This window comes from Cimex lectularius, unplaced genomic scaffold, assembly GCF_000648675.2.
Source record: "Cimex lectularius strain Harlan isolate CLEC.00 unplaced genomic scaffold, Clec_2.1 scaffold276, whole genome shotgun sequence".
Taxonomy (NCBI): domain Eukaryota; kingdom Metazoa; phylum Arthropoda; class Insecta; order Hemiptera; family Cimicidae; genus Cimex; species Cimex lectularius.
The window spans coordinates 501088-519289 of NW_019392850.1; the positions used below are offsets into that span (position 1 = coordinate 501088).

The window sequence follows — 18202 nt, forward strand, 5'->3', positions numbered from 1 at the left end:
TACAAATCGTAGCCATGTGTAGTAAAAAATTAAGGTAAAAGAAATAAAACTTTCATAATTAAACTGTGTATTTTTAACAAATATCAAAAATTCACAAAAATATTAACTTAATTAACTTACAGGCTAACAATAAAGGTATGGAAAGTTGTTTTTTTTTTTTTTTTTTTTACATCAATTCATTCGAATTTCGAGTTGCACAAGCCGAGAGTTGGTATCTCCTGGCATCCTGTATGGAATCGTACCGGCAAAACTTGTCAACAGCCTTGCCTTTTCTCTTATAAAGTTCAATTGCTATAAATTACACAAAAAGAAAAAGGAATTAAATTCTATATAATAAATAAACAAAAAATTAAATCATACCTTTGATTGGTTTATGTCCTCGAGCTTAGGTCCAGTGCCTTTCTTTAGCTCTCCTCTAAAATTCAAGTTAGTATTTAGCATATATGATTAGTTTTAATTTTATTATAAATAGTTAATTGTTCAAAAATCAGAAATGAAAGGGCTGGGTAAAAATATCTGATTTCAAACATGGCATAAAAGATATGGCAGTTCACTCCATGTATTGTATTTTTGCTTGCCCTTACGCTAATTTTAAATATACAGCTGTGTCATTATATTTCAAAACTGTTCAGTTTTGAAGTCTAATTTAAATCAAGTCATACATAGAGAAGGGCTTAACGTCCAAGTAGGCATCATGGACAAGGGGTCAAAGCACTTTACAATCCTTTTTCAAATTATTTTTAATTGAAGTTCCATGGGCTATGCTGAGATTCGAACAAAGAGCTGCTATCGTGACAACTCAACAGGGTCAGGCATAATTTAACTCTATTTATTTTTTAACTCACATAGTTTGTTGATACTGCCAATGGTAGATGTGCATAGTTGCTAGAAGGATGTCAGAAATGTTTCTTGAGATGGAGTCCTCCAGTACTCTGAAATTATTAATTCTGTCTTCCATCTCATCTTCGCTTGTAGGAATGATTTTGCAAGCATGAATTATCTGATTTAAAAAAATCACAGTTAAAAACAATTATTGTATATGTTAAAATACAATAAATCGTACATCAAGGGCTTTGTTGTATTCTTTGAAGCGATACATGTCGAAGAACTGGATGAGCTGATGGAGGATGATGAAAGTGGTGAGTGTCGAGGCCTTACACTTGACAGTCAGGTTTCTGTAACGGGCTTCAATTTTCTCTGCCATCTGCACCAGCCTTGCTCTCTGCGAGGTCTTATCGCTTGAAGGGCTAGAAAGAACTTGACTCAACATCGAATTGAGCAAGCTCAATACTTTCTCATGGTTCTAGAATATTACATATTCATTATAGTAAAATTGATTTTTTACAGTTCAATTTACAAACCTCTGAAAGATCATAAAGACTGATTGCATCTTCTATTAGACCTCGAGACTCCGCCGTGCTAGCCACACTTTCAATTATTGTTCTCACATTGATCTATTAAATGTTAAAAATTCATTAAGCGATGTACAGTTATTTATTTGTTTAAACATACATGCCCAGTTTCAAATTTGTCCAAAAGGCCAGAATGTCTTGTACCGTCTACTTCAAGATAACCCAGTATTGTTTTATATTCTTTTGTTTCAATTACAAGATTTATAACGCAGGATGAAAATGCATCTCTGTCGTCATCTAATCCTGGGAAATTCCTAAAATTATGAGTTTCTTTATCAACTGTTTAGATATGGTTTAAAAACTGTTTCTTAAATTTTACGCTAGTTACCTAAGGGTGTAGTAATAATGGAGTGTCTCTTTCGGGTCACTTGACTCAAATTTACGAGTGTAAAGCAGTATCAGTCTTAGAAGATTCAATCGCCTCATAGGCACTTTGTCCGATTCATCAATAACAACTATATATTTTTTTTAATATTAATACAAATAACCATAATAATTAATATAATTAATAAAGAATAAGCATTAATGCGTACGTAATGGTGAATTCATGCTAGCTGGCAAAGCAAGTAAATTGAGCTCATGAATTGCAATAGCCATGTGGACAGCATGGGCCCTGTATTTGTCGACACGAATCAGAAAGTCAATTGCAGATTCCCACTGACCAGTGAGAACCAACATTTGAAAAAACAAATGCGGCTGTTCACCAGCTTTATAATATTGCTCACCTGGAACACAAGAAATGGAAACAAAAAGTATAGTTCATTGAATAAGCTATTTCTTATCTGAAACTGTTATTGGTTAAAATATATTGAAAGCATGTTTATTTCGCGTTTAAAGTAAAATAATAATAATTTTTAATATAATTAACTTACCATATTCCTCAAGGACTAAAGTTTGTAGAAGAGAATAATATAGACGATCTGGTACTGGCTCAGGTTCTTCTTCTCTCAACTGCCAAAGTTTCATCCACAGATAATCATCTGCCGTTTTCACTAGGGATTTGTGATCATCGTTGACATCGCACGCTCCCAGCAGACAATAAACAGCCCTTAAATCAAATAAACAATTAAAAATGATTATTTAAAAAAAATATATATACATATATTGATATACCTTTTATAAGGGTCTGTGCTGGATCGTACGACTCTCCTGTAGTTGCACCGCACTTCCATTTCGGCTTGAGTGCTCAACCTTCGTTGCGGGCTGTCCTTTAAATCTAGCAGTACCATCACCATGTCTTTCTTTGAAGGGCTGAAAAGTTTTGATTGTAAGCAAATACCCAATGTACAACTTTTAATTAACATACCCGGCCTGCTGCACGCACTGAAAGGCAGCACCGATATCACCACAACGAAGGCAGTAATAGACCAAAGGCCAGAGTGGCAATCCGTCAATGTAAGTCTCTTCTAGACCTAGTTCACTGCCTATATTTTTAACGCTTAAAAATCTGTAAACAGTTTTATTTTAAAAAAGTCTATAAAACAATTTAGTATTTTTATTTTTAATCTTACCCTCTGACAAGTGGATAAGTTCCAGGGACACCGCCTCTCTTTGCAGTTCCCATATTGCCACTAACGACCATGTTCATGTACTCTTTATACCTGAATATTTTTTACAATTAATTTAGTTTTTTGTTAATCTGGGAAATATAAAATACCTTTGCTCGAGGTAGTTTAGTGCCTGTTCAACCATGCATTCCTGTACTTGAGGCTGTGCCCTTGCTACTAGTGGGTCACCCTTTCCTTGTGGTGGGAGTTGAGTCATAAAACTCAACATTTTCCACATCTCGTTCAATTTCTATAAAGCACATTTTTTTTAATCTAGAGAGCAATGAGATGATTGTTAAACACTTACAGGGTTGTCTTGAACGGAAGCCGCTTTCTGAAATGATTCGAGCAAGTTGACTTTCGGGAGGCCTTGCAGCTGGGCATTATTGTAGTCCATCAGGCATTTTGCATAAGCCATTTCAGTCTGGTCGAGCGAACTCTGGAGTCCGAAAAGACTCTCATTGATGACAGTGCGCTAAAAATTAATAATCAAACAATATTAACATCTATAATATTATTTTATGTTTTTTATTTCTTCTTTTCAGTAAAATGGAAACACTTACTTCTTTTCTCATTGGTATATCTATTATTTCTTTTGAATAACCTAGAAGTGAATTCATCAAGTTGTTTTTGTGCTGGTTCCACTCATCCGAGATTTTTGAAGCGTGTAACCTGCTGATGTAATTAAAAGTCTAAAAATGAAATTAAAATTAAAACTCAATGTTATTCGAATAAATTAAAAACAAGTGATTTACTGAAAAATGTGTCGATTCTATCAACTGTAAAATGGCGTTTTCTGACTCATTCTTCAAATAATTTTGTATGTCTGTAGTTGGGACAGGCTCAAGGGGTTCAAACGTCCTTCTTGTACTCAGTGTTTCAAGTTTCTGCGTGACCTGGGGCAAATCAAGGCCTTTTGTCCCAAGAAGCAGATTCCTATGAGAGCAAAATAAAAATGAGCATCGAGTCAATCATAAGCTTTTTGTCATTTTTTTTCCTTTACACTTACGCTTGGATGTCTTGAGCCCCCGTGGCACTCACGCGAGACCACAATGTCTGAGAGGCCTCTAAGACTTGTTTAAGGGATCGTTCAATTTTTGGAAATTCATCAGCCCCTTCTAATTCGGTAGCGAGTTGCTCAGCCTCAAAAACCAAATCAGAGAAATCAGGTTCTGCCATTTTGTAATATTAAAATCCTGCAAAAAATAAAATAAATATTAACATTTATGTTTAAAGTGAAATTATTTAGCGCATTGGTACATTAAGAAAATTATTTTTCAAAATAATTTTTTATTTAACTGCATTATTTTCATAAGTTATATGTTTTTGACATAAAAATTTTGTGGGAAGTCAAAGTATAATAAATAAATTTATGTAATGATTCATTTTTTTATATCTCATATCAAGAGCACTGGTTGGAGGATTTGACTCATAGAAGAGGGGTCGTTCTCACCAAATTACAAATAGGCCAATCAAATCCTGCATATGCCTCTGGCATGAGAGAAAAGTTGGTCAATGTGACCCACTTAATTGAAGGGTACCACTCCTAGGATCCCTATGGAGAGCTGGTAAGAATTCCACCCAATATGAGAATTGTGCTTGAGCACAAAGTGAGCATTTCAGACCCTTGTTCCGAATTTTGGAGAAAACAGGGCTATTTTATTGTATATAGTACTGATAGATATTCTTGTTTTGTGTTCCCTTTTGTATATACATTGAGAAATATATTTATTAGCATAAATGTGTAGTTTGAAAGAGTTGGTTTTCGTTTACAGAGCCCATGGTTTTTTAATGAATTATAGTAAGAAAAATGTAGTGTAAATTGATTTGATCCCTTGTCCTTGTCTCCCAACAGGTAGTTAGACGTTAAGACTCCTGTATGACAGAATTACTTTACTTTACTTAAATGTGTAAAATTGTGATTGAGGAATATTGAGTACTCCACCACAGTACATAAATAGGAAGGAATATATTTAAGAGGAGTGACAGTGTGAGCCCTGGAGTCCAACCCCAATGGATAAGATCTGATCATGGACTGCCAAATGCGTAGGCATTCTCGTGGCCTGCTGGTAATTCATTGTAAATTACACAAAAGTGGGAATGCAAGAGGGCTGCAAGAAGTCATAGATTCATAATGTGCAGATATGAGCATAAATCGGTAATGTTACTGAGGATTCACCACGAGCCCCACTGCCGCCTCTGACACCAGAAACTTCAGAACAGAATGCAATAGATAGTACTCGAAAGTGATTATCGCAGGTTAGTAGTGCGACAGAAGGATGATGGATCATATCGAAACATTACAAGCACACAAATATTCGTAAATTGTGAGGTATAGGGAAGCGAAGTCAATTTTACAAGTTGCCTGGTGTAAAACCAGCCAAGAAGTCTTCACACGGCAGACCAGAAAACTTAGGCTCTCCAAACACAGGTCTACACACGCTCAATGAACTGTGACACAACTTTTTTCACAACTTTACTTTCTGTGCAAGTAGACCACTCACAGGTAGACACCATTTCGATCCGTTCTCGACTTGCTCGCAATGCAATTTGGATTCAACTCGTGTGCACTGCAAAAAATTCGAGCGAGTTGCGTGTTTCAGGTTAGTATATATTAGTATAGTAGGTAGTAGTAGTAGGAGGTGTCGAACATAAAATTTGTACAGGAAGTGGAAAAATATCCTGAATTGTTCAACTACACCCTCCCTGCTTATTCCTGATTATATTATTATTATTGCTTTTCAAATAGCACAAAGAGGTACATTATGGTATAGCCACTTATAAATTAAAAACAATAGTTAAATTTAATTTAAAATTTAGCCATTTAAAAACAGTAGTTCCATTGTAAGTATTTGCAGTTAAATTAACATTATTTTTGCTGAGAAGTGGCTTAAAATTGCATGGGTAAGTAGAACCATTAATTTGGGGATTTCGTTCCAACATTTGTGGAGTCTACTGTGAGCCATCTTTGTTTCTAACATAATTGTGAAGTATACAACTGATCTAATTATGTCATCTATCTTATTCAGATGGGGAGTACTTTTCTGTCAACATGTTTAAAGTGCATTCAATTGTTTTTCTTCAGGGGCTTAATCGCTAATTGATTGTACGGATGTACCCATTCTTTTGTTCGCCTTCTTTTCATTTGACAGTACCAATAGAACATGACAATATCCTCATCACTTTTAACTATTCATTATACCACCTTTAAACCGTCGATAATATTTATATACAGTTTATAACGAATAGATTTAATAAAAATCGGCCTGTGTAAGTATACTCTGTTTCCATCGAGCAGAGTTTGTGTCGCAGTTGCATCACATTCTCAAGTTTCATCGACCACAAGTTGACTTGTGTATGAAGGGCCTTAGTCGAATCAAATATCATCTGAGAGGCCTAACTCTACCCATTGGGTGTTATGGATGAGGGCCTGATAATACTTTTACGATTTTATACTATTCACCAAGAAAATTCCAAGGGCAATTTCAAGAATTAGTCGTCCCAACAACTCAGCCACGGCATCTTTCGAACTAATTAAAGAAAAACAGACATTTCAGACAACAGTTGAAATACTTTTGAAGTGAACTGTCATAGTTTATCTAAATATGTGTGTGAATCTTATCAAAAGCTTCTTTTTCAAACCTTCAATTTCGACTTTGTTAACAAAGGAAAAGCCATACCTTATAAAGGGCCTCCGATACAGAATATTTAAAAACTGACACTATAATAATCAAAAATAGTTATTTAATCGTAAAAACACCATGAGAAAAATAACGACGGTGTGATTCCCTCAGGATGGAAAATCTACCACTTTTGAATCTTCAGGACGAGAAATGTGTTTGGGTAACCAGCGAGAAGGTTACACCGGCGATTAACCAGTGGCAAAAATAACAGCAAGTGGAGGGAGCGCCGGGCCAGTGGACTCAACGGTTTCTGGGCCGCTGAGTTTCGAACCTAGACCCTCTCGGGTTGTAAAGTAAGTTCGTAAATTTTTTTTATGAGTTTTGAAGCTTTTATTTGTCAGTTATCGTAAGAGATCTTGTATTTTTACAAGGCGTTTTTCTAATTTCAAATGGGGAAAAAGAAAAAGTACTTATTTTATTAATTAAAAAAACTTAATACGTATTTCATGCTGCAATCGGACTAAAATATGCTCCCTGCTTCTGGAAATTCATCGCACCATGATACTTGATACCATAAATATACTTTAAATTCACTCGAAAATATCATAAATTTATCTCTCCGACACTAAAACTGAGTGTGTGTTTCTTAGTGACCTGTTGCTTCATAATTTATTGAAGTTGTGAGGAGCGGCCAAGAATGAGGTAGTTTACAAAAACACCTTTTTCATTTTTTTCCGATGTTCCGACTTTTATTAGGGTCATCTTCAGGGCCTGGGTAAATTACAAAACATATGTTGATTGAAAAAAAAAATTAAGATGTAAATATAAATTTTGAACCAAATATTTCATTCTAACATAAAGTGTGGTGCTATTCTTGTGGTGTTATATTGGTTTTGTGTGAAAGTGTTGTGGCATGTGAATTTGTATTCAGCTGTTTTATATGATTTTGGTTCCATGCGACTTCAACAAATTACTAAAACTTAGACTAGTGAAAACTCTTATTTTAAATTTTTTTACTTATTACAATACTATCTACACTTTTTCAATTAATCGCACTTTTATTAATTAGCGTGTGATTTTTTTATAGGGATATTTCGTTCGACTGGTAGGGTGTCGAGTGATTTAACTTGGGAGTGGAAACATTTGAGCCTTTGAGGCTTGCCTTGAGGTTGAGCACTCAGGACTCAACTCTCGACCTCAGTTGTCACCCGCTGTTCCTTGGGTGCGCATCGTTTCGTGTTGTGACTGTTATGCAGAAGGGACGAGTTTGCGATTGAATTTTAATTATGTAAATCGTTGCGGAATTTGTCGCAATGCCCGGGCCCAGGTTCTTTCAGGCCGGATTGTATTGAAATGGGGGCGGATTCGCCTATCTTCAGCTACTATGCTGTTCAGACCCTTAAACTCCGGAAATGGTCTCTTCGTCTTCGCCGTCGTCCTCCTCCTGGTCTTCATCGGCACCTTCGTACAGTTCAAGTTCGTCAGGCTTGAAGAAAACACAGCCGCTTTAGGTAAACATTTCAATAAAATGGCGAATTTATAAATTACATTTTTGTTATTGTTATTGAAGAATTTTTATGCATTTTTGACATGAAGGGGTTTCAGAACACCTTGTCATATAATGTGAGTCATCTAGGAATGTTAGAGTCGATGCTAGGTGTTGGTCTGCGTGTCGGTGGACTCATGTTGAACCAACAATGCGTCACTTATTTAATCCTTCTTCACTCTCAGGTTGACGGACCCAAAGTGATCAATGCCTGTTCGCAAGGGACTCTGTGTACCCAAGCACACGACAGAAAAGACCTGAATGTACACAACTCTGCTATGTAGTTTGTTCATTTCTGTTTATTATTTTGAAACAATACAAATGACAAGATAAAACTATTTTCATTACGAAGGATACTCCTAAGAATAGACACACTACTTCATTCATACTCACAGCAGTATTCTTTTGAAAGTGAGGATACACTTTCCAAAAATTATATCAAAACACATTAAACTTATACACAGGTACTTGCTTTGATGGTACATTTATTAAAATTGGAATTGTAAGTGAACACCATCGCTCTTTGTGTTTATTGCTTAACGATCAAAAACATTCAGCATACATACTCAATTGCTTTTTGTATGGAGGGAATGTAGAGTTCCAAAATACTAGTCAGAAAAATAAATTAATAAACATTTATTGTTACACTGGATCTTAATATTGTAACTATTATATTAATTGTTACATTAATTATATTAATGAATTACTAATTATATTAATTTATTAGTATCACAATTGACTATAGTAATTATTTCAATTAATAATACTTTTTATCTGAGTTCTTAGTTGAGATAAAAAGTATAATCAATTGAAATAGTTGTTACTAAACAGACAGAAAGACAAACAACCACCAAACATAACAACTGTATAAACTTTTCTGTCAGCTATTTACAAAAATTGACAACAAACTCCAGCTCTACAAATACAGAAAATCAATGGCAACATCATAAGTGCTGATTCAAAGTATTCAATCAGGTACAAAATGGACAGACTAAAAGCAGTCTATCAGATTTGTTTAAACTTGTCACCATCTTCATTACTGAGGGTCCAGATAGTCAAAAATCAAGATCCTGTGAACTCAAGATCTGTGTTTTGAATCTATCTTTTTTCCAGAATGTTGGTAATTACTGAATTGATTGAAGACAAGTTCTATGAATATTTTCATGACTAGTATGGGACTTTTTAATGTCTCTTGTGTAAAGTGAAAATGCTGCTCTGTGTGTTTGACTCGACTGAGACTGTCAGTAATTTTCCTGTGACTGATTGCGTATTACCTAACTTTATATTCTGACGTATTAACAAGTGACTATATTTTCTCAAACTATCTGCTAATTAATAATCTGTATCTCCTTCCTCTGAGAGTTTCAACACCTCTTGTTTCTGTTAAATTTGATGATGCAATTTGTATGATTGTGCTAACTAAACAGAATATTTGTAACAAAATGTGGTTTTGTTCGATAAGCAGTATATCAAAAGATCTGAAGAAGTCAACAAAAAATTGTTTATCAACTAAGATTCTGCTTGATCATAACTTTCAAGAACTGACCATTAAACAATATCTCCAGTTCATTTAATAAAACGCTTAAATAAACCATTCTCATATTTTTAGTAGAAGTTAAATAAATTAAAAAGAAAATGACACAAACCCACCACACAATGTATATGACAGGGAATGGGGCAGAACAGAATGATCAAAAATGACTGAACCACGGGTTCATCACCTCGCTGTTCTAATTTTAAAAAAAAATCATAATAATAATAAAATAAAATTAATTAATTAATTAAAAAAAAAAAAGTTAGTACCTGCTCTTATTTCTTGTCCAGAATGTACCCACTGCAAATTATCCATCATGTACTTCATGTGAAATATTTTCAAATTTCAACATAATCTGTGACTATGACATTGATAGTTATGGTATTTAACATGGTTTTCATTAACTAGTGTGACAAGTATTTCCGTTCATTTTCAATATAGAAGACCCGAAAAAATGTATTACAATACAAATTAAGTTATGATTTTTCCTTCTTGAAGGTGGGATAATAGGTCATCTTGACGACCTATGATCCCACCTTCAAGAAGGAAAAATCATAAGTTAAACTGTTGAGGTCAAAATATAAGAAAACATCGATACAAGTTAAGGAGATAATAGTTTCAAGAATCAAATTTCAAATAAAGCTTATTATATAAATTGGAATAATTTACTATGGTAGTCAGGTCTCAATAATCAAAATCATTAAAAATAAAACAACAAACCATTTTGCTAAGCTAACATTTGTCTCTTGCACAAAATTGTAATTCAAAAGATTGAAATTAAATTTTGTTAATATTTCTATAATTACAAATTTAAATACTTATGTAAAATATTTGAAAATAATACTTTTTTTGTAAATATTTTCTTTAATCATTTTAAATGTTGAGACATCATAAAATTTATTACAATATTACACAGTTATAAATTGATCAGAAATAAATTCACCCAGTTTATACATTTAGAAAAAATTCGGTTCTTACAATTAAATGAATTCATAAATAATTAATTAATATTAATCCTACTATAAGTCTGATAATGAAATTTAAAGTTTTAGGGATCACATTACAATTTGCCCCAAAATATGTTTAAATGAGTTTTACTTAAATTTCTGCTTTCTGATTCACTTAGCTGGGTTCTTAGGATTTTTATAAATATTTCCCCCATAACTTTAAGTTATTTTAAGTTTAGACTAGGCACAAGATCATATTACAATTGCTGGAATTTCTAATAAATAGAAAATATTGAATGATAGTTTTTAAAAATAAACTTCATTAAAATTATATTATTACAATAAAAGAAGGTTGTTTTCAGTTAATGGAATTGTGCAGTAATTAATTATTTGATAAGCCAATGAAAAAAAAGCAAATTTCATTGGTTTGCAGTTAAAATTTTCCACTAAATATTTACGAATCAAACCTTTTCCTTTAAATTAATAAATCTTTTTATGTAAGGTTTTGGTTGAAATGAAAATATAATAATTAATTGAAAGAAGGAATTTGGTTAATCAGATCACTAAATATAATGGGCTCTTCCTTTAATTTCAATCTTCATATTCTTAGGGATTTTATAAATGTTATCTTCATAATTACAAGTTTATTTTAAGTTCAGACTAGGAACGAGATCATAGAATAATTATCAAGATTCTTTATAAAAAACAACAACAATAAATTATTTGAAAAAACAAATTATATTTTTATCTCATAAATTTAATTTAAAAAAGACTGTTGAATACAGTTATTAATGTGAGCATCACAATAAAAAAAATCTAAATTTAACAGACTGCTTTAAGTTTATACCAAAATGGGTTCATTAATATTGGATATAATTTTTTTATTATTTGATTAAAAAATGGTTTCAGATATTAGTTACTAGATGGGGGAAAAATTGTTTCAGAGGCGAAAATTGCCAGGTTGCAGAATGCGTACAACAACCAGCTTGCAGAGGAGGCAAAGGGGCATACTTTAAAGAGGAAAGCATCCCAAAACGATATCCTAATCTACAACCGAGTTCCAAAAACGGCCTCAACAAGTTTGGTCAATGTCGCTTATGACCTTTGCAAGCGTAACGGGTTTAACGTTCTACATCTCAATATCACAGGGAACATTCGTGTCATGTCAATTGCAGACCAGGTAATTTCTATTTCTGATATCTATTACTACAATGAGGAATTTTGCCTTTTATAATGCAAATTCTTTGACATGTGGCTTTTGTAAGTTCACTGAATGTTTTGTACTTCTAATATTTACTTAAGATAGCATCAGGTATTTTTGGTGTTATTTTCCAATCAAATCGACTCGTGCACGTGCTTGTTTGTTTGTTTGTGTGTGTGTGTGTGTGTGTGTGTGTGTGTGTGTAAAAGGTAATTGGGTAAAGATACCACGGCATAATGTAATTTTTTTTCTATTTGGAAGAAGTGATATCTACTCTCCCACAAACCAAAAACTTGAATGCAATGTCTCAGAGTGATCAGGGCAAAACTGTTTCCACTTAAAGATGATGTCATCTACAATGTGGTGGAGAGTGGCAAATCAAATCCAATTTGGTGGTGATTGATTATGAAAACAATTCACTTAAGAAATGAGCTTTCAAGAATTTTAAAGGCTGTAGAAAGCTAAATAATGAGGGCATATTCTAAATATAAAATAATATGTACATTTTATTATTAAATGAATTTTTTTACATTCATCCTTGTAAAACTGAATAACTCAAAAAGCCATGGGAGAAAAAGTTTATTACATTTAATAACACTTTTTTAAACTTTTATTCTGTTATTATTACAACGATTAAATACTTTTATTTTACCTCGTTTTGTGTTGTTTTCTCTACAGGCAAGATTCGTCCACAATGTAACACACTGGGAAGCAAAAAAACCTGGGCTTTACCACGGTCATGTCGCTTTCATCGATTTTGAAAAGTAAGTCTTGTGTAAATTGCGATAAAAAAAAATCAATTTGTATAACTGATTGAATAGTGTCATGCAATAATTTGAAAATATACCAAATTTACCTTGAAGACTATTAACTTTTTGATTTGTAGGTTTGGCTCAAGTCAGAGACCGATATACATAAATTTGCTTCGTAAGCCTCTGGACAGGCTTATTTCGTACTACTATTTCATACGTTTCGGTGATAATTATAGACCACATCTGATAAGAAGAAAACACGGAGATAAAATGGTAAGAATATAAAATACTTTTACTCAGCTTCTGTTCTTAATTGAATTCATCCCGAAGGGTTGTCACTCCCTGATGTGCTGACCCTAGGGTCTATACGTTAGTGGAGTTCACCTAGCCCATTATATGGCTGGGTTGCTGTAGTATCCTCCTTTTGAGGCTTGCCTACTCAGCGGTACATTAACTGCTCCAAGCCATTAGGTCATGTACTCTAGCATAAGTAGATAGTGTTGTTCCATGGCAACATTTTCTCATGGTAATAAATAATTTAAACATCCAGTTTGTGTATATTGTGTACTGTAATGTGTACTTCAAGCTTGGACAAGGAGCACTTGCTTCTCCTTCTTCTTGCTGTATTTAGTGGGTAGAGAAAGAGAAGCTGGGTTCATGAAATAGACAAACATTTACAAAAATAATCATTTTATAGTCTTTCTTAATTGTATTGTACAAAAATACACACAAACTTTCTCTACGAGTTTTTTGGTTTCCTCGACCACGTTTATTGCTCGACTGTGCACCAATTTTGTGATTTTGTACAACTATATCACTCGTCACGGTGGTCTGGAGTGGATTACTATGACACACCGCCTCCTATGTGATGGGGAAATGCAATCTTTTTCATATAACAGCTGAATTTCTCTTGAACCAATGATGCTACAAAAAAAAAAAAAAAAAAAAATATTTTTTAGTCTAGTTTCAAACTTTTACCCTTTTTTGTAGGAAAATTACACTGGGTACCTCAGGCCCTTTTTTCCGATAACCCCCAATTTGAAACACAAAAAGATGCAAGATATTATGCAAGATCATAAGGCAAAAAAAAAAAAAAAAAAAAAAGTCCTACCCACCTATCTGTGAAGTGATGATCCAAATAACATATCATCTGCAAAGAATTGTGTACAGAGCATCCGTCAAGCTGGAGAATCATTCTTTGTCGTTGTTGCAGGGAACATCTTTTAATAGTGTTAGTAAAACCTCCCTCAAAAAATTGAGGAACTGAGCACTGTTTAAATTATTTTCCTATAAAAAAGGCTCAAAATTTAATTTATTTCCGAGAAGTCCACCTAAAACGTTGACACTGTGAACTATCTAATGATGAAAGAGTACAAAATTCTTGGATTTCCGCTGCCCATATTAGAAAATTCCAATGATTTATATGCCATTAGAGGTGAACGATTGTGAAGATTCTTCTGCCTCCCAAATTGACATTTGTGCAAGGAACGTTAGACGCCTGTCATAAATCAAAGTCCCGAAGAACCTTAAGCGATACGGCTTAAAATTGTATGTCCAGAGTTCATCTCTAATTTTTTTTTTTAAACCTAAAACCCTTCCAACATTTTGAAGAGAGGAATTCAGTTTTCGTGAACATACTAAAATATTCGGCTCCTTGTCGAAATTACACTGCCGATTTCTTTTCGTCATATCTTTGTAAATTTTTGACCAATTTAAAAACCGGTGGCAATATTGTTTTCAGCGTAAAAAATCATTTAAAATGATATGTCAGGATGTATAGGGTTGTATTTGAAATTTTGAGCTACTCTGCATAATTTTTCTCCAAAAAAGGTAAAAATTTGTAACTAGATTAAAAAATATTAAACACGTATTTTTTGTTTTTACGGTAGTGTCATTGGTTCAGGAGAAATTCAGCCTGGCCATCTAAAAAGGATGCTCTGTATTTCACCATTACCCCTCTATTAAATCTCAATCTCACAACTCACTCTATTAAATACACGCACTCAAACAATACATAACCACAAAACAATACAATATATCTACATGGAAAAAAAACCATATCCTCCAAAAAGCAGACAGGTGACTCAGAAACACACTTCTGGTCTGAGAACCATTCGACCAACCAATAAATTCTGCGGCATGTGTACACGTTCTCTGTAAGGAGCCAAGGCATGACAAGCTGGGGGGACACATTGAGCAACCTTTCCCAATAAGGGGCTTCTGTGGAGGCTTTGGCCCACGAGCCGGTGCCTGTGTGTCAACCGCGTATGACCTATTCTCAATCTGGACGATTCCTTGTTTTTGGCTCAGGTTCTTGGGTCGCCACCTATAGGTCGTGCCCTTGACATGCAAAAGCCTCTTGGATGACTCTGCCTCTGATGCTACCATCTTTTATCATGTTCTTCACCACTCCCTTCTTAATTGAAGGCTTTTTCTTCTTTTTAAAGACTTTTGATGAGTGCGTCAAGAAGAAACAGCCTGACTGCAACCCAGAGAATATGTGGCTTCAGATCCCTTTCCTTTGCGGACACATGCCTGAATGCTGGTATGTTTACCATATTTAAATAATTGTCAAACCACGATATAATATATATATAATCGATTATTTGCAGGGAAGTGGGAAATAACTGGGCTTTGGAAGAGGCCAAGAAAAATTTACTCACTCGCTATCTGCTGGTTGGTGTAACTGAGCAACTTTCAGACTTCGTAGCGGTGCTGGAAGCCACCTTGCCCACCTTCTTCCGAGGCGCAGTCCAACATTTTAAATCGAGTAAGTATTAAAATTTCCCTTCAGCACATTATTTATTAATTATTTAATGATTCTTAAAAAGTCACAAAAATGTTATATTAATTGATTAGTTCTACATCTAAAAATAATTATATTTATGATAAAATTATACTGTATATCATTATTAAAGTATACAAAAATCAATATTTAAAGATGATCACACAAGCCTTCTAAAACTTGATTATTAACACTTTTCACCTAATTTTTGGAGATTGTTTTTAAAATATGCAACTTAGTGTTATATTATTATTTTAGGCAAAAAAGCTCATCTCCGGAGAACGAATCAGAAGTTAGAGCCGAGCCAGGAGACGATAGATGAAATACAGAAATCGAAGATATGGAAAATGGAGACCGAACTCTACGAGTTTGCCATTGCTCAATTCGAGGACGTCAAACGACGCATGGGTAAAGGCAAAGACGGCCTAGTTTATGACAAAGGCCAACAATTTATGTACGAAAAGATTAGTCCCAAACAGGCTGTAAGTTTTTAAAAAAAAATCATTATTAAAAGTTAAGTTAATATATCATTCCGAACTAACAGAGTGGCACTAGTTCTTTGGGAGTAAACATTTATTGAATTACAGGCGAAATTTTTAGAAAATATTCAGGATTTCTTTTTTATGTTGTCAATAATCCTGAAGTTTTTTCTAAGAAATATAAAAATATATTTTTGTAACTTTTTACATGATTTCATGTGTTTTTTAGATTGTAAACATACTTATTTTTGTTATACTTTTTTTTTCTCAATTATAAGTGCCATACTAAAATGCATATAAAATATAGAATGGTACGTCATATCACATGCAACTCAATCACTACCAATATAATTGACTGACAGACAAATTCATATCAGGACTAGATTTAAGAGTGTTAAAATAGAACACGTTTTTACAAGTAGGTCAGTAGATATTTATACTTGCAATTTAATTGTTTTATACGGATCAAAAACAAGTGAACCATCATCCTTTTTATTATTATTATCCAACCTGTAGATCGCTCATTAAATACCTTGACAGGTATTCAAATTTAATAACATTACTTAATAGTATTCAATGTGTATGATAGATTTTTATTACAATCTCAGCCGGATGAGAAATGGGCTTTTATTTTAAAATAAATTTCAAAATGAATTGTGGGCTGTGATTGATTTTGGTCTCTTTTTCAAATCTTTAACCACTAACTTATTTTTTTAAATTTTGTTTATTTTTTGTATGATATATTCCATTCCCGTGTAATTTTGTTAAGTGTGCGCAAAGCCCGGATCTCTCCTTTTGAGAAAGAAGTGTCTTTGAGTTGAAAGTCAATTAAGAAGAAGAAGAAAAACTTTATATTTTGATCATTTCTTTTAACGCAGTATTTCAGTTGTTGAATAAAATTACATTTTCAGTATTTTCACGAGAAAAGCAAGTACCTTATATTTTCACAAAATTGTTGATAACGTTTTTTTCTTGGTTCATGGAAAAAAAAATCAAAAGCATAATTATTATAGTCTTCATTGCGTACCTGACATTAACGTAGACTATTCAAATGTTTCTATTGGGTAGTGGTAGTAAAATAAGTTTTTCTTTTTTTGCATATATATTTTTGTTTAAATTGTTAACAAAAATACATATTTTGCTTTAATCATGCCGTTATTTTTACTTTAGTTTTGGTGGTGAGGTAAGGGTTTTTAATGAAATAAAAGTATTAAACATAAAATTTGCTTTAATAGTTCTCACTTAATCAAGTACTTAATAGTTCTACATTTCCCTAGATTTTTGTTTATTTAAATCAAATTTTATGAATTAATTTGGAAACAGAAAAGTATTATGTTATGTAATATATTTTTTAATCCTTTGGTATTATGTTGTAACTACAAGTGAAAAATAAAGTATTACAACAATTTTGAGCTGTTTTCTAATGAATCCTTCATCTTGTCAAATGTTTGCATAGTTTAACTTTTGATGTGTTGTGTATATATATAAATATAATGTATGTATAACATGTTCAGTTGTAGAGCTCACGATTCCACTTAAAACACTGTTGGTTGTCGGCCAAGTGTAACTGGCTTGGATTTAGGTTTTCCATTTCGAGTTTGTAACTGTGTTACATAACACAAAAATATTTTTAATTGAAAAATATGTAATTTTCTTGTTAGTTTAGTGTACTAGGCCTTATCCTAGCAGTAATATTAATTGCGAGATACTGCCTTGAGGTCTTTAAATGTATTTTATGTATGTTTGTTATTTTGTATTTGAAGTAAATACGTTGTGAGATTTATTCTGGAGGTATGTGGGATTTGATTGTTTTTCCTCTCATTTTGGTCTACCTATCCTCACTGTTTTAGCCTTATAAGTTGCTGTTCTGTCTTTAACCATGTTCAGTGATTGGTTTGGTCTGTTAGAATTTCAAATTGTTTCTGGTCAGGGGAATAGATAAATTTAGTTAAAATGTGTGGAATTCATCTTGAGCTTTTCTGAGTTAATTACCTGCAGTTTGAATATTTCAACCACTCGGTCTGAAAATCCTTGTTTACTTCTGGCAGGTGGTTTTGCAAGTCCAACAATGTGTAGAAAATCCAAGTCTTTACTATACATTGGCCAGAGATTATGCAGCAAAATTTAAAGAATAAAGCCCAGGAAGGCGTATTGGTTATATACCACAATGGTCAGATCCTGGTCTGTACATGTACATGTAGAACTATATAATGGAGGCCAAAAAATACAGAACAAACTACAAAATCTGCCCCACTACAGCAATGGAACCGCACTTGACCTTCCACCCTTATATATGTATATAGATCTGAGAATGCCATCAGACTCCTATCTGCCAGAGGTGCCACCACAAATTTTGGATAGAATTAAAATAAATGA

The 18202-nt window shown here is 33.2% G+C and overlaps 2 protein-coding genes across 3 annotated transcripts; one reads left to right on the top strand and one right to left on the bottom strand.

Annotated features, from left to right (window-relative positions):
- Nucleotides 1-170: 170 nt before the first annotated feature.
- On the bottom strand, nucleotides 171-6835 carry LOC106673144 (nuclear pore complex protein Nup93-like). The gene is made up of 18 exons (XM_014405147.2): nucleotides 6640-6835; nucleotides 3969-4155; nucleotides 3715-3895; nucleotides 3523-3651; nucleotides 3267-3434; nucleotides 3070-3209; nucleotides 2924-3013; nucleotides 2719-2859; nucleotides 2526-2663; nucleotides 2285-2460; nucleotides 1946-2137; nucleotides 1741-1867; nucleotides 1513-1666; nucleotides 1362-1454; nucleotides 1064-1303; nucleotides 846-1000; nucleotides 361-415; nucleotides 171-291 (listed from the first exon to the last, which is right to left on the bottom strand). Exons 2-18 carry the CDS (start codon nucleotides 4136-4138, stop codon nucleotides 172-174), a joined length of 2469 nt encoding a protein of 822 aa, XP_014260633.1. The 5' UTR covers nucleotides 4139-4155; nucleotides 6640-6835; the 3' UTR covers nucleotide 171.
- An 835-nt stretch (nucleotides 6836-7670) lies between these two features.
- On the top strand, nucleotides 7671-17232 carry LOC106673145 (heparan sulfate 2-O-sulfotransferase 1). 2 transcript variants are annotated; one of them, XM_024228683.1, is made up of 7 exons: nucleotides 7671-8093; nucleotides 11533-11789; nucleotides 12489-12574; nucleotides 12697-12835; nucleotides 15010-15107; nucleotides 15175-15332; nucleotides 15606-17232. In XM_024228683.1, exons 1-7 carry the CDS (start codon nucleotides 7967-7969, stop codon nucleotides 15839-15841), a joined length of 1101 nt encoding a protein of 366 aa, XP_024084451.1. In that variant the 5' UTR covers nucleotides 7671-7966; the 3' UTR covers nucleotides 15842-17232. The 2 variants fall into 2 exon arrangements, with proteins under 2 accessions (XP_024084451.1, XP_014260635.1); XM_014405149.2 differs by having other exon boundaries at nucleotides 7692-8093; nucleotides 11554-11789.
- Nucleotides 17233-18202: the final 970 nt, after the last annotated feature.